The 13,647-nt window shown below is 45.1% G+C and overlaps 1 protein-coding gene across 7 annotated transcripts in view; it reads right to left on the bottom strand.

Annotated features, from left to right (window-relative positions):
* Positions 1-13,647, bottom strand: part of TRAPPC10 (trafficking protein particle complex subunit 10) — an 87,099-nt gene that overhangs the window by 40,828 nt on the left and 32,624 nt on the right. For 5 of the 7 annotated variants that reach the window (XM_079922534.1, XM_079922536.1, XM_079922535.1 and 2 more), the window contains 3 exons: positions 6,839-7,035; positions 2,480-2,675; positions 199-310 (listed from right to left, as the gene is read on the bottom strand). In XM_079922534.1, coding sequence (XP_079778660.1) covers positions 199-310; positions 2,480-2,675; positions 6,839-7,035 — 505 coding nt within the window. Of the gene's footprint in view, positions 1-198; positions 311-2,479; positions 2,676-4,321; positions 4,514-6,838; positions 7,036-13,647 lie in introns of those variants that run through there. The other 2 variants (XM_079922540.1, XM_079922539.1) reach the window with 2 other exon arrangements.

The raw sequence follows: 13,647 nt of genomic DNA, 5'->3' as shown, positions 1-13,647 counted from the left end.
AAGTGTAAGTGACTAATTCTTAATTCTCATTTCATTTCCTATAGGAACCATGGGAATATACTGTATACAATGTTTTTTAAAAAACAACAACAAAAGATGATTTAATCATTAGGTAAATAAACAGCAGCTTCCATACTATTCAAAAGTGGGGAAAGCTATGTTGAGAAAAGAATTTGTTTCTAAAACTTCATTACTCACCCCCAGCACCAAAGTTGACAACATACTGAGAAAACAGAGCGTCCAGTTCATCGTACTGCACCAGGGCATCTTCAAACTGCTGTAGCATCTCAAAAACAAAGGCAAGTTCCTCCTATTTACCCAAAAAAAGTTAAAAAACAAAAGCAAAAATATAAATCAGTGTTTTGAAACAAGTAGCTATGAAAGATTACAACAGAGAAAAGCATGCAGCATAATGAATAACGCTTGTGCTATACCAAGAAAAGATCAATTTAATGACCACACATGTCAACATTTATGCACACACAGAGAGAAGACCAGAAAGAAGCAGGGAACGACCAACATGATCCCCGGAGTCTCTGCGTGACCCACCAGCAGACTGGGCCTGACTGGTCAGCCTCTCGTCCTCGGTACTTCCCTTGCCCCCAGACACACACGTTTTCAGTAGAATTCTGCTGTACGGAGGAGCAGAATCTTCCCTCCAATTACCTATTTATTTATATCTATATAGACTCATGGACATGAATTTTACCCCACAGGTTGAAACCCAAGTCTGTTAGTACTTATTCTGCTGCACAAACTGCTCCCACTTTGGCCACTGAGGGGGCTCCTGGAGGTGGTGCATACCTTCCGCTGACAGACCTCCACCTTCCTTGTGCACCTCTTAACTTTCTGGTTCTACACGATACTGTATTTTCCCTACACCAGCCCTGGAATCAACCACTTCCACGGAGCCCTGGCACCTTTTATTGGAGAATGCAGTTTAGAAACCAAGATCTTGGCACCGAGTGTGTTCATTGCTACTGAGGTGTCATTTTTTCTGGGCCCCATCAGAGGGGACAGCAAGGAAATATGTGTGTGTGCATTAACCCTCACCTACACGTACCTCTGTATTTGTGACTCTATCTAGCCAGCAGCCATCCAACCATGGGTTCACACTGATTCTAAACCAGCACCACTGGGTTCATTTAGACTCCCTCTTTCCTGGTTTGTTACTCTTAAAAAATAAGTTTAATAAGCTTGAAGGGTAAAGAGACAGGGAAATCTGAAAGATCTGTCATTGATCAATCATACAGGGAATTATGAACACATTCAAATTCCCTTAAGTGACCAAAATCATCCAAATACCACTAAGACAGAAGCATCAGAATAAGAGATAAACTTCAAAATTTCTAATGAGAATTGGTCTTTTATTTATTCAAAATGCATTATTTCTTCAGTGATTAATATACAAGTGATGTTTAAATATGAAAATTACACTTTTTCAGTCAAAACATGGTAAACAAGAACAAGGAACCCAAAGAGCAACATTCTTATCACTCCGCAGTGTTAAGAAGGTCTCCTCCCCCAAACTACTCTATTACACATCACTTTGTTCTCTTAAGACTTTTCTTCTTAAAAGAGAAAGAGTTGAGACTTCCCTGGTGGCACAGTGTTTAAGAATCCACCTGCCAATGCAGGGGACATGGGTTCGATCCCTGGTCTGGGAAGATCCCACATGACGTGGAGCAACTAAGCCTGTGAGCCACAACTACTGAGCCTGTGCTCTAGAGCCCGCGAGCCACAACTACTGAGCCCACGAGCCACAACTACTGAAGCCCGCGCACCTAGGGCCCATGCTCCACAACAAGAGAAGCCACCACAATGAGAAGCCCGTGCACCGCAACTAAGAACAGCCCCTGCTCGACACAACTAGAGAAAGCCCGCACACAGCAACAAACACCCAACGCAGCCAAAAATAATAATAATAAAAAATAAATAATTTTTTTTAAAAAGAGAGAAAGAGTTGATTACAGACCATACTTTTGTAAACTAGAGTAAAGAAACCAGCTTAAGACAATCTTTTATTGGAACCCAAGGTTATAAAACAAAACTACAGAGGAAACGTTCTTGGGAAGTCATAATTTAATCACAGCGCCAGGCACAGAGTGGACGTCTTTATCATCAGGATCATCACGACTGCTGGGACTCCTCTGCCTAAGCCATGTCCACGGGAGACACCCCAGGAGGCCCGAGACGCTAACAAAACCAGAAGGACTCTGAGAACAAGGCCACTTCATAAAAGGCTAGACGCCAAGCTCTGAAGCAGCAGGCAGCTGACAGAATGATTACTCAGCAGACCTCTCTGATCCTCTGCTTAAGAAGCCAAGAGGGTGAAGCATCATTTGTTACCTACCGTATTGTCTTTTGGTTTTAAAAACTATGTCAATATGAATTACCAAGAGAGCTGCCTTATTCATAAAGAATGAAAGGGAACGAGAGAAGAAGGAAACAGCCTAGTTCTATATAATCAGCCAAGTACCTGCACCATGAAATAGTCACAGAAGCTCCAGCCTGGCTCAGTCCTCTTCTCCCTCAAGGTTCTCATGTCATCCTCAAACTTGCCTAGGTTTTTGGTAAAAGACATAAGAAGCAATGTCCTGAGTTTGGTCAGGAAAGCATTCCAGGATTCCTGAGTTCGGGAGGAGTCCTTCAAGGGGTCGGAGAGCACGACACACCTGTGGAGAGATGAACGGACTGTGGAGAAACCACCGCAAGCACAGAACCGCTGCCCCCCCGGCTACCACTTTCCTGGGGCGCAGGTTGGCATCCTCCCTCCCCTTCCTTCCTTCCTTCTTTAATGGGTAGAAAACATTAGGCAGGTGGTGAGAAATCAGATCGGGAAAAGGCTTCATCGTGAACTGATCTAATGCCACATGAGCAGTCAATGCTGTTCCCAAGAGTGCTGCTGTAGAATGGACTGGAAAGGGGGAGAGGGATTTACGATGAGTCTTGAGTCTTAGATCCTGCCCCCAGGGCTCTCTGGAAAATAAGCTGATCGTATCTCACTCAGTTCCCAAACCCCATTTGCCCTGCCCCCTCCAAAAACCTTTTGGTTCCTTGCAACTGACAGACTAAAATTTAGATGTTTTCACATGGCACACGAGGCCCATGACAACACGGACCAACCCAGTTGTCCAGCTTTGGTTCCTACTATCTCCAGCTCAAGCCCACTCAGCTTCTCATGCTCTCCCGTCTTTTTACCCAGCACCTTCCCCGCACAGCCTTGCTCAGCTGACACACCCTCACTGAACCTCTCCCCCAGCCTCGCCCCTGCTGCTCTGCGCTTGGACCCACTGCGATTCCACGACCACAGCAGTCAGTGCGCCCTGGAAACGCCTCCTCTCTTTGCTGGTCTGTTTCTCCCACCAGACTGTGAGCGCCTCGAGACCAGCGTTAATAAATACTTCATAAATAAAGGCTTAGAAAGATATTGCTTAACGTGTAGGTATAATACAATTTCACTACAAAAAGACTTTGTACGCATGGTGCAAAAATATCAAAGGCATAAAATTACAAGTGTTTCCAATGGATTTGGAAAAGGCAGCACATTCATCCGAGAGACTGGAAAAGGTAACTTTCTTTATCCTTGATAACAATAATTCAGAAAGATGAATAAATCTGAACTCAGAAATAACTTTTAAATATTGATGCTATGAGTTTCAACACTCCTCCTCTGTAAATATTTTACCTGAACTACCAGCAAGTAGCAAAATGAACAGATTCTAAGTTTCATTTTCTCTGAGCTCCATCATACCTCTTGGAGGGAGGACTAAAGCTACGGATTATAAATCAGTGGACACAGGGTGAAACAGCCATAGTCTAGGTGGTCCACCAGGTGAGTAACCAGCACCAAGAAGAAGATTTTTAAGTCGGTGGCCGGCTTTAATTCAGTCATTCCATCCCCACTAGATTCTGTTTCTTCCCCTGAAAGATAAAGGGGTCCAGTCAGCTCACTCCTAAGCCCCCTCCCTCAAAGGACTCACATGTGTTTATTCACTATATGAGCTGCGAGGGTCTATCAGCTCAGCAGTTTCTCCTTAAGGCATTCTCAAGGATTATAATCCCTGTTTATTCCTGACCAGACACAGAGTTCTCTACACCTACAAGGGGTAGATGAAAAAGGAAGCTGACACAAACACCAATCACCAAAACGATGTTTTCCTTCAGTGACCTGGTGCCTATCAATCAGACAATATATTCATTACACTCTCTATCCCTTATTATGCCCTTCAACATTTACTGTTTCTACTACATCTTCTTCTTCTCTTATTAATTAATACAACAAACTATGCTTCAGAAATTCACATCGAGCGTAGTTAACTGAGAAAGGGAGAATCCAGAACAGCTCCTCAAGTCAGGCGTGGTGGAGTCTGAGCTGGAGTAGAGCAGCGTCCACATGGCATGCGGCTGCATGGCAAGGAGCTCCAGGCTGGGGTCTCCACCAGTCACGGGGACGCTGCTGGCACAGACAATTAACACACGACCCTCTGCTTCAGCAACACTTAGCAAAAGCCTGAAAATGCACAAAAACTTTCACCAAGCAATTTTCCTTTTAGAGAGTTATCCTAAGGAAATAATTAAGGATGTAGATAACATCTGAGCTAGAATGATGTTTACAATTTTATAATAATAAGTAAGCAATAACTTATAAGTCCAGTGGAGGACTGTATAAATAACTTATAGTGCATTAATACTATGGACTACTATATACTAACTAACAATAATAGTGTAGAAATACATTTACTGTTCAAAGAAAACATTCTGTATTAAGTGAAATCTATACTTTTAAGTACAGACTTGTCAAAGGTGGCTTTGCAAATTCATGAAAATCAAAATGTTAGAAGGCATCTCTAAATACTGAAGATGAAATGCTAAAAATTTTAGTAAGTTAAATTTTTTGTATAAAGAATAATCATTAAAAGCAAGTTAGTTTTAAATGGGCCTAGCAGAAACATACTTTTGGAAATTAGATAAAATTATAACGTAGACAAAAACAATCAATAAGCACTTCAAAAAAATTATTACACAATTTGAACTTTTCGTAAGCTTAGACTAACACACCCCATTAGTACCAATTTATTTACTTAACAAAATCCCAAACAAATATGATTTCTTTTGTTATATTAAAAACCACTCAAGGACTTCCCTGGTGGTGCAGTGGTTAAGAATCTTCCTGCCAATGCGGGGGACACGGGTTCGAGCCATGGTCTGGGAAGATCCCACATGCCGCGGAGCAACTAAGCCCCTGCGCCACAACTACTGAGCCCACACACCTAGAAGCCCGTGCTCCGCAACAAGAGAAGCCACCGCAATGAGAAGCCCGCACACCGCAACAAAGCGTAGCCCCTGCTCGCCACAACTAGAGAAAGCCCGCGTGCAGCTACAAAGACCCAATGCAGCCAAAAAATAAGTAAGTTAATTAATTAAAAAACAAAACAAAACAAAAAAACACCACTCAGAGGCCATTCGGGTTTGACTTTGGGCTCCCCCCGTCTCAGCATTCCCTGTGGCCCACTTCCCCTCAGATGGTAAAGCTGCTCTCTTCCCTACAGGCCTTACGGCCGTCCACTCTTCTTTCAGAACAAAAATGTTAGTACACCTAACCACAGAGAGGAAAAGGACACTCAGTAATGGAGCACCTAGCAGAATGTTAAACTGATTCCTTTGAGATAACTAATGTATGAATAACAGACCACAGAAAAAAATCCCCGGAAGTCCAGATTGAGTGAGATTTCCCTAAGATGAAGTGTAAGCTCAACCATCGAACTCAAACTTCAAATACAGCAGGTCTGAACATGACTGTGCACCCAGCATTGTGTGGGACACAGAAAGGAAGCCCACACGTGGCTCCCTCCCCGGAGAACTGTCAGCTCATCAGGTGGACCTGACACAGGATGTGGTCAAGTGGCAGCCACGTGGCAGGGTCTGGTTGGGACTCCTGGCCGCACACACCCAGGATCTCTTCCCTTAACTCCTCGCACGTCCTTCATTTCTTAGCCCCCAGAGCAGGCCCGCTCCCCTCCTCCCAGCTCTTGCCGCACTCTGGAACCTTCTGTCTGAGCATTTGCCACTGCAGTGACCACAAGTGTGATGACTTGGGTGTGAAGTAATGCCCGCCCCTGCCGCTAGACCACGCAGTATCAGAGCAGGGACGAGGCTCACCACCGCATCCCCAGCGCCTCGAGTGCTAAACTGCCAGATACAGACTAAACTGGCCAGGTGCTGAGATGCACTGGCCGGCACAGCGAGGCATGGACTCTTCACTTCCTCAAGAGACAGGAAGTGAGCTACCAGCAGGAGAGAACAGGGCGCAGACACGGCTGAGCAAGAGGGGAAAGTAAGTCCAGGTGCTGAAGTAGCCACCAAAGTCTCAGGTTCCCTTTTAGAGTTTCTGAGGAAGACTAAACCAGCATTTTATAACTACTTCTGTCTTAAGGAGCTCTTACTAGGTGTTAAGGTAAACAAAACACAGGGTCCCAGCACCAAGAAACGCCCAATGGCCTGCTGTACACAGGCTGCAGACTTCTCAGAGCCCTTCCTGTGCTAACACCCATCGCCGGCCTTCCAAGGGGACCCACCGTGGTCTCTCCCACGGTCACCAGGCCTCGGGGCCTCCCGGCCAGGTAACCCGTTGCAGATGACTGTTCAGAGCTTCTCGCCAGCCGGCCAGGAACTCCACGAGGAGAGGGACCTAGTCTTCTCCTCAGCACCCATCACATGCTCAAGTGTCAGGCATCGGACAGGTGCTCACACAGCAAATATTTACTACCACCCGGAAGCCAGTAAACTGTAGCATCCAGACATCAGCCCAAAGAGGTGAAATGAAGCATACACTTACCTGTCACTCTGTTTATTACAGAAATCGTTTCTTATTTTGTCCACAATAGAGGTCCGGGGCAGGATGTTGGTTTTGTTTCTTTTCTTGGCGTCGTTTTCAACTACCACTATTAACCAGTCCACAGAGCTATGAGCTTTGAGAACATTCTGCCACTTGGTGAGGTCGTCTTTTACTGTAGCTTTATACACTTCAGTATCCTGAAAATAAAGAATTCACTGTGAAAGCAGGTTAATTAATATCCTTTAGTGTATATGGCAAATGTGTCCAATAACAGAAGACAGCGCGCTTTCCTGCTCCGGGATGGGGACGCTGCACAGAAAGCCCGGCGCTGGTCCCGGCTGCTGGCACTCTGGGCAGGCTCACACCACACCCCAGGTGTGCGCTGTCCCCAAGACCAGGGACGCCGGGGGAGGTCTTCCAGCGTTACAGAGGAAGAGGTGGAGAGGCAAGGGCCGAGCAAGCTGCCCACAGCAACACAGTCTGCTAACTAAGTTGGGACTTTAAAACCCAGGTCTGCAGGGCCAGAGGCCATGGGCCCAAGCACAACAGGGTCCCAACACGGTCACAGCCCCGCCTTGATGGGAGAGGCGAGTGGCTGTGGAGCCCTCAGAACCACTCTAACCTCAGTGCCACGTGCAGGCCACGTCAGGGGCAAGGCAGCTTCAGAGGCGAACCCGAGTAAAGAGGACACTCTAGGGCTTTTGAAAGTTGTTCTCATTCACATGGAGCGATAGGGGAGCCGGCCTGGGCCTAACACTCAAAGCTGCTCCTGACTCAGAGCACCACACACCAGCCTGCTAAAGAGCGCACCCCGCCTGCGCGAACGCCAACGAGGCGAGCCTCGGTTCTCTCCCAGGGAGAAGCAGGGAAACAGAAGTGTTCCTTGCTTTGTAACTCTATTTACAACTGACGTTACGCTCCATAAATCCACTAAGCAGATTCAGAGTGAAAAAACCAAGATGCTTAACTCATTTCAATATCAGGCACTTAAAAACCTCTGGAAACTATACTTAGCAGCTACTGTCTAAATACATGCTTTCCCCTCTTTTAATAGAAAGATTCCTTACTATCCTGCTTATATTTTCTCTGGATTTTTTAGTCTCTCTCGAGTAACACTCGTGATTGATCCATGAACGAGTTAAATCTCAAATTCTGTATCAAGTCCCTCCTTTCGTTTAATTAATAAGTGAAAAGTTCCAAAAGGCAGTACTTAAAAATTTTTTAAACTGCTATGTCCTCAGTTTAAATTTGAAATAAGTACAATCTGAAAAACATCTCTGGGTTAAAAATTAAAAGGAAAACCATCCTGCAAAAATCTCATTTCTGTGAATTAATATCAAACAATAACATACACATATACTGCGTATTTTCCATGCAATGGCAGTGCTTAGGACTGGAAGCTTAGATTTTACAATGCTGGTGTCTGTCGAAACCCAGATGCATGACGCCTGGAAAGTGAAACCAAAAGGCCAGGGGGCTGCAGCCACAGAGGCCGGCAGCTTTAAAATCAAGGCGCAGACACAAATCGCAGGGCGGACAAGGGGCGGTGAGGAGCCCTGACAAGCTCCAAGGCCGTCCCGGGGCCAGTTCAGGGCACCCTTCACCAGAATCCACACTGAGGAGAGGTGGCCGCACCCCAAGGGGACACCAGCCCCTCTCCTGGGGACATTCTGGGGCAGCTTGTGGGGACTCTCGGGAAGAGGCCTCGTTGAGCGGCCGGCTGGACAGAGTCCCCCAAAGTTCTGGTGGAATCGGAAGGACAGAACCCAGTCCGTCACTCACGACGGTGAGCAAACAGCAAACATTCCTAAAAAGACTCACTGACTTTGCAGAAGAGGAACCCAAGCTGAGCCACTGAGGTTAAGGGTCTCTCAGGAAACCACAGCCAAGAGAGGAAGACGCCATCACAGGGAAGGAAGGGGGACGAGGGGGTCCTAGTGGGGAGCAGCCGCCTCGGCACCAGAGTCAAGCCAGGTGAGGAGGGCATCACAGCGCAGATGACGAAGGACTGGGGGCTGGCTTGGGGTGTCCCAGGACAAGCAGGGCAAACAGGGCCTCCGAGGCGGGTCATGGGTCACATGAGGTGGGGAGCGGGTGATCCAGCAGAGCATCAGCCCCAGAGCGGGGGGGCACCCACGCCACAGGGCAGCAGGACAGCGGTGACAGGAGAAGGTTCACAGGCAGCGATGATTCCAATAAGCAAACATATGGAGGATATGAGTGCCTGGCTTCTCCAAGCCGGAGAAGGGAGTTACAAGTATGGAAAGGGAAGGAACTATGTCCCAAGTAGTATAATATGACTTGAAGGAAACAGGTGTAACTTACAGTGTATACTATAAACCAGAGTTGCCCAACCCCCCGGGCCAAGGACTGGTACCGGTCCGCACCTATTAAGAACCGGGCCACACAGCAGGAGGTGAGCGACGGGCGAGCGAGCGAAGCTTTGTCTGCCGCTCCCCATCACTCGCATCACCACCTGAACTATCCCCCCACCCCACCCCTGGTCCTTGGAAAAACTGTCGTCAACAAAACCGGTCCCTGGTGCCAAAAAGGTTGGGGACCGCTGCTATAAACCATAAAGCAACTAGTGGAATAACATAACAAAGAGTTTTACTTTTAAATCTAAACTCCTAAACATTGTCAACTTGCTCCAAAAAATTTTCTTAACAGATGGTAATCAAAACTATCAATAGGAACTTCCCAGGTGGCGCAGTGGTTAAGAATCTGCCTGCCAATGCACGGGACACAGGTTCGAGCCCTGGTCCGGGAAGATCCCACATGCCACGGAGCAACTAAGCCCATGTGCCACAACTACTGAGCCTGTGTGCCACAACTACTGAAGCCCACGCACCGCAACGAAGAGTAGCCCCTGCTCCCGCAACTAGAGAAAGTTTGCTCACAGAAACAAATACCCAACCCGGCCAAAAAAATTAATTAAGTAAGTAATTAAAATTAAAATTTTAAAAAACTATCAATAAAACAAAACAAAAGGGCTTACCTGGTGGCGCAGTGGTTGAGAGTCCGCCTGCCGATGCAGGGGACACAGGTTCGTGCCCCGGTCCGGGAGGATCCCACATGCCGCAGAGCGGCTGGGCCTGTGAGCCATGGCCACGGAGCCTGTGCGTCCAGAGCCTGTGCTCCGCAACGGGAGAGGCCACAGCAGTGAGAGGCCCGCGTACCACAAAAAACCAAAACCAAAAACAAAACAAAAACAAACAAAAAAAACCAAAACAAAAAAACTAAAACAAAACAAAAAAACCCCACAGGCTCCCTACTAGAAAACAAGTTTAAGGAAAACAGAACACCATCATCCATAAGGCCCACAAAAACTACACCCAGCAAACAATGCAGGACTTTTATGAAAAACATTATGACACGCTACGAAAACATAAAAAAGCCATAAAGAATGGAGAAACAAACCAGGTTCCCGGAGGAGAAGATTCATGATCATTAAAATTCTTCTCAGATGAACGTGTAACTTTTCCAAGACAATCCCAATCAAAACACCTCAGTCTTTTGCGTTTTTCTTTTCAGTCACTGCTCCAGTTACCTATGGCTTTGTAACGAACCACTACAATACGCAGTGGTCCAGAGATTTGCTCACAGACCTGCACCCTGGAGATTTGGTGGACAGCTCGTCTGCCCCACGTGGTGTCAGCTGTGGCACTGGAAGGCTAGGAGAGAGAAGGCAATGACATGTCTGCTGATGGACACTAGCTTGTTGACAGCATCTGCTGGGGCTGGGAGTGCACACCTCCAAATGGCCTTCCCACAGGGGCACTGACTTCCTCTGAGAATGGTGGCTGGGATCTGACAGCAAGCATCGCAAGAGGACGCAGCAAAAGATATATTCCCTTTTAGGACAGTCTCAAGAGTCATAGTTTCTCTTCTGCCAGTCAGACCCACCCAGATTCCATTGGAGGAAACACAGACCCAGGCTCTCATGGCAGGAGTGTCACTGCCGTGCAGAGAAGAACACGTGGGATGGGAGATACTGGTACAGACATTTTTGGAAAATAAAATCTGTACACCTAACCATCGGATTCTAAAATTCATATGAAAGAGAAAATGCATGCCAGCCAAGAGATTTATTTTAAAAGGACAGATATCAATACATATTATAAAAATGTAATTAAATGTAATTAAAAGTCTGGTACAGGCATAGAACAGACAATGATCAATAGAACTGATGTGTCCAGAATATTGTGCATAAAGGATTCTGCTTTAAAATAAAGGTGATGGGACTTCCCTGGTGGTGCAGTGGTTAAGAATCTGCCTGCCAGGGGCTTCCCTGGTGGCGCAGTGGTTCAGAGTCCACCTGCTGATGCGGGGACACGGGTTCGTGCCCCGGTCCGGGAAGATCCCACATGCCGCGGAGCGGCTGGGCCCGTGAGCCATGGCCGCTGAGCCTGAGAGTCCGGAGCCTGTGCTCCGCAACGGGGGAGGCCGCGGCAGTGAGAGGCCCGCGTACTGCAAAAAAAAAAAAAAAAAGAATCTGCCTGCCAATGCAGGGGACATGGGTTTGATCCCTGGTCTGGGAAGATCTCACATCAGCGGAGCAATTAAGCCCGTGTGCCACAACTACTGAGCCAGCGTGCCTAGAGCCCGTGCTCCACACAAGAGAAGCCACCACAATGAGAAGCCAGTGCAACCCAATGAAGAGCAGCCCCTGCTCGCCACAAGTAGAGAAAGCCTGCGTGCAGCAACGAAGACCCAATGCAGCCAAAAAATATAAATAAATAAATAAAAATTAATTAATTAAAGTTGACATTTTCAGTAAGTGGGGAAAAGGTAGACTATTATGAAATGATATTAGGTCAAGTTGCTCCCCATTTAGACAACAAATTAGACACTGAACCCACACTGCTCCTATCATATACAAAAATAACTTGAAGCTATACAGATCCAAATATAAAACACAATTATAAAAATATTAAAAGAAAACATAGGAGAAAATCAGTTACTATCTTCAGATAGACAAGGCCTTCCTAAACATGAAACACTACTCAGAAACCATGTTTTTGATGACATATTTCACTCCATAAAGATTATAATAGTTATTAATATTCATGCACTAAATAATACATCAACTACCTATATAAAACAGAACTACAGAAGATGCAGGAGAAATAGAAACATTCTAATAATAGAAGACTTTAACATACACACTGTCAGTTAAAGATAGATCAAGTGGACAAAACAAAATATAAATGACTTCAACAACATAATCAGTACAAGCTCTTATGGGTACATATTTAATATTACAATCTAAAAACAAAGAAAATACATTCTCAAGCACACATGGAACATCCAGAAAGACTTTATTAGGTCAGAAAGAAAAAAAATTTTCCTAATAGCAGAAAATATTGAAAACACCACTCTAATCACAATGCAATAAAATTAGAAATGTTAACGTGAAAAAATTTTTAAACTTCCTTCTGGAGATTAAAAAACTTTCTGTTAAACTATTGAGCGTAAGGGGCGATACAAACAGAAAATAGAGAATTTCTGAAAAATAGTAACAGAACACGGGAATATATTTAAATTTACATCTTTAAAGACCTATATCACTAAAAAAGTTTAGAATGAAAATAAATGCATTCCCAACTTAAAAAAACTAGGAAAAGAACAAAGTAAACTATAAGAAAACAAAAGGAAGGAAATAATAAAAATGGAAGCAGAAATTAATGAGATAGAAAACATGCTAATAGTATATCAGATTAATAAATAAAACTCCTGTTTCTCTGCGGGGGGGGAGAAACAACTAATTTACGATGGGGAAATAACTATTGACACAGAGCATTTTTTTTTTTTTTTTTTTTTGCGGTACGCGGGCCTCTCACTGTTGTGGCCTCTCCCGCTGCGGAGCACAGGCTCCGGACGCGCAGGCTCAGCGGCCATGGCTCACAGGCCCAGCCGCTCCGCAGCATGTGGGATCCTCCCGGACCGGGGCACGAACCCGTGTGCCCTGCATCGGCAGGCGGACTCCCAACCACTGTGCCACCAGGGAAGCCCCAGAGCATATTTTAAAAGTTGAAAAAAGACCACTTCATACACCTCAATGAAAAAAAATTTTTAAACTGAAATGTATAATTTCTAAGAAAAATATAGTTTATCAAAATTGACAAATGGCTGAAACAGATCAATTTCCATGGAAGGGACACAGAAAGTGATCAAGGAACTATTCCACAAGAAAGTACCAGGTCCAGATGGTTTCTCAGGAGAACTCTAGCAAACCCTAGAGACCAGATAGTACTAGTGCTACGTAAATTGTTTCAGATAGAGAAAACAAACAAAAACTTCCAAGTTATTTTTATGAATCAAGTATAACATTGATACCTAAACCTGATAAACACAGCAGAAAAAAAAGTTATAGACCAATCACTTGTGAATATATTGATACATGCAAAAAATCCTAAATAATGTGAACAGACGCCAATACCACATTAAGAAAATAATACTCTGACCAAGTGGAATATACCAGGAATGCAAGTATGGTTCAATAATTAGAAACCCATTAATGTAATTCAACAAATTAGTAGATATAAGTGGGAAAAATCATGATTATCTCCACCAGGTATGAGAAAGGCTTTAACAGGATTCAACAGTGTATTCCTAATAAAAACCCTCGAGAAAATAGGAACGGATGCAAGTTCCTTCACACACTCACTCAAATTTACCTTATTCCCATAGCCAGCGCCCTACTGTGGGGAGACACCACAGGCATTCCCACTGAAGTCAGGAACAAGGAAAAGATACCCACTGTCTCCGCTGCTACCAGACAATGTCTTACAACAGGAAAAGCAATT

This window comes from Stenella coeruleoalba (genome assembly GCF_951394435.1).
Source record: "Stenella coeruleoalba genome assembly, chromosome: 5".
NCBI classification, from domain to species: domain Eukaryota; kingdom Metazoa; phylum Chordata; class Mammalia; order Artiodactyla; family Delphinidae; genus Stenella; species Stenella coeruleoalba.
The sequence above is the reverse complement of the archived record's forward strand: the minus strand, read 5'-3'. Positions and strand labels throughout refer to the sequence as shown.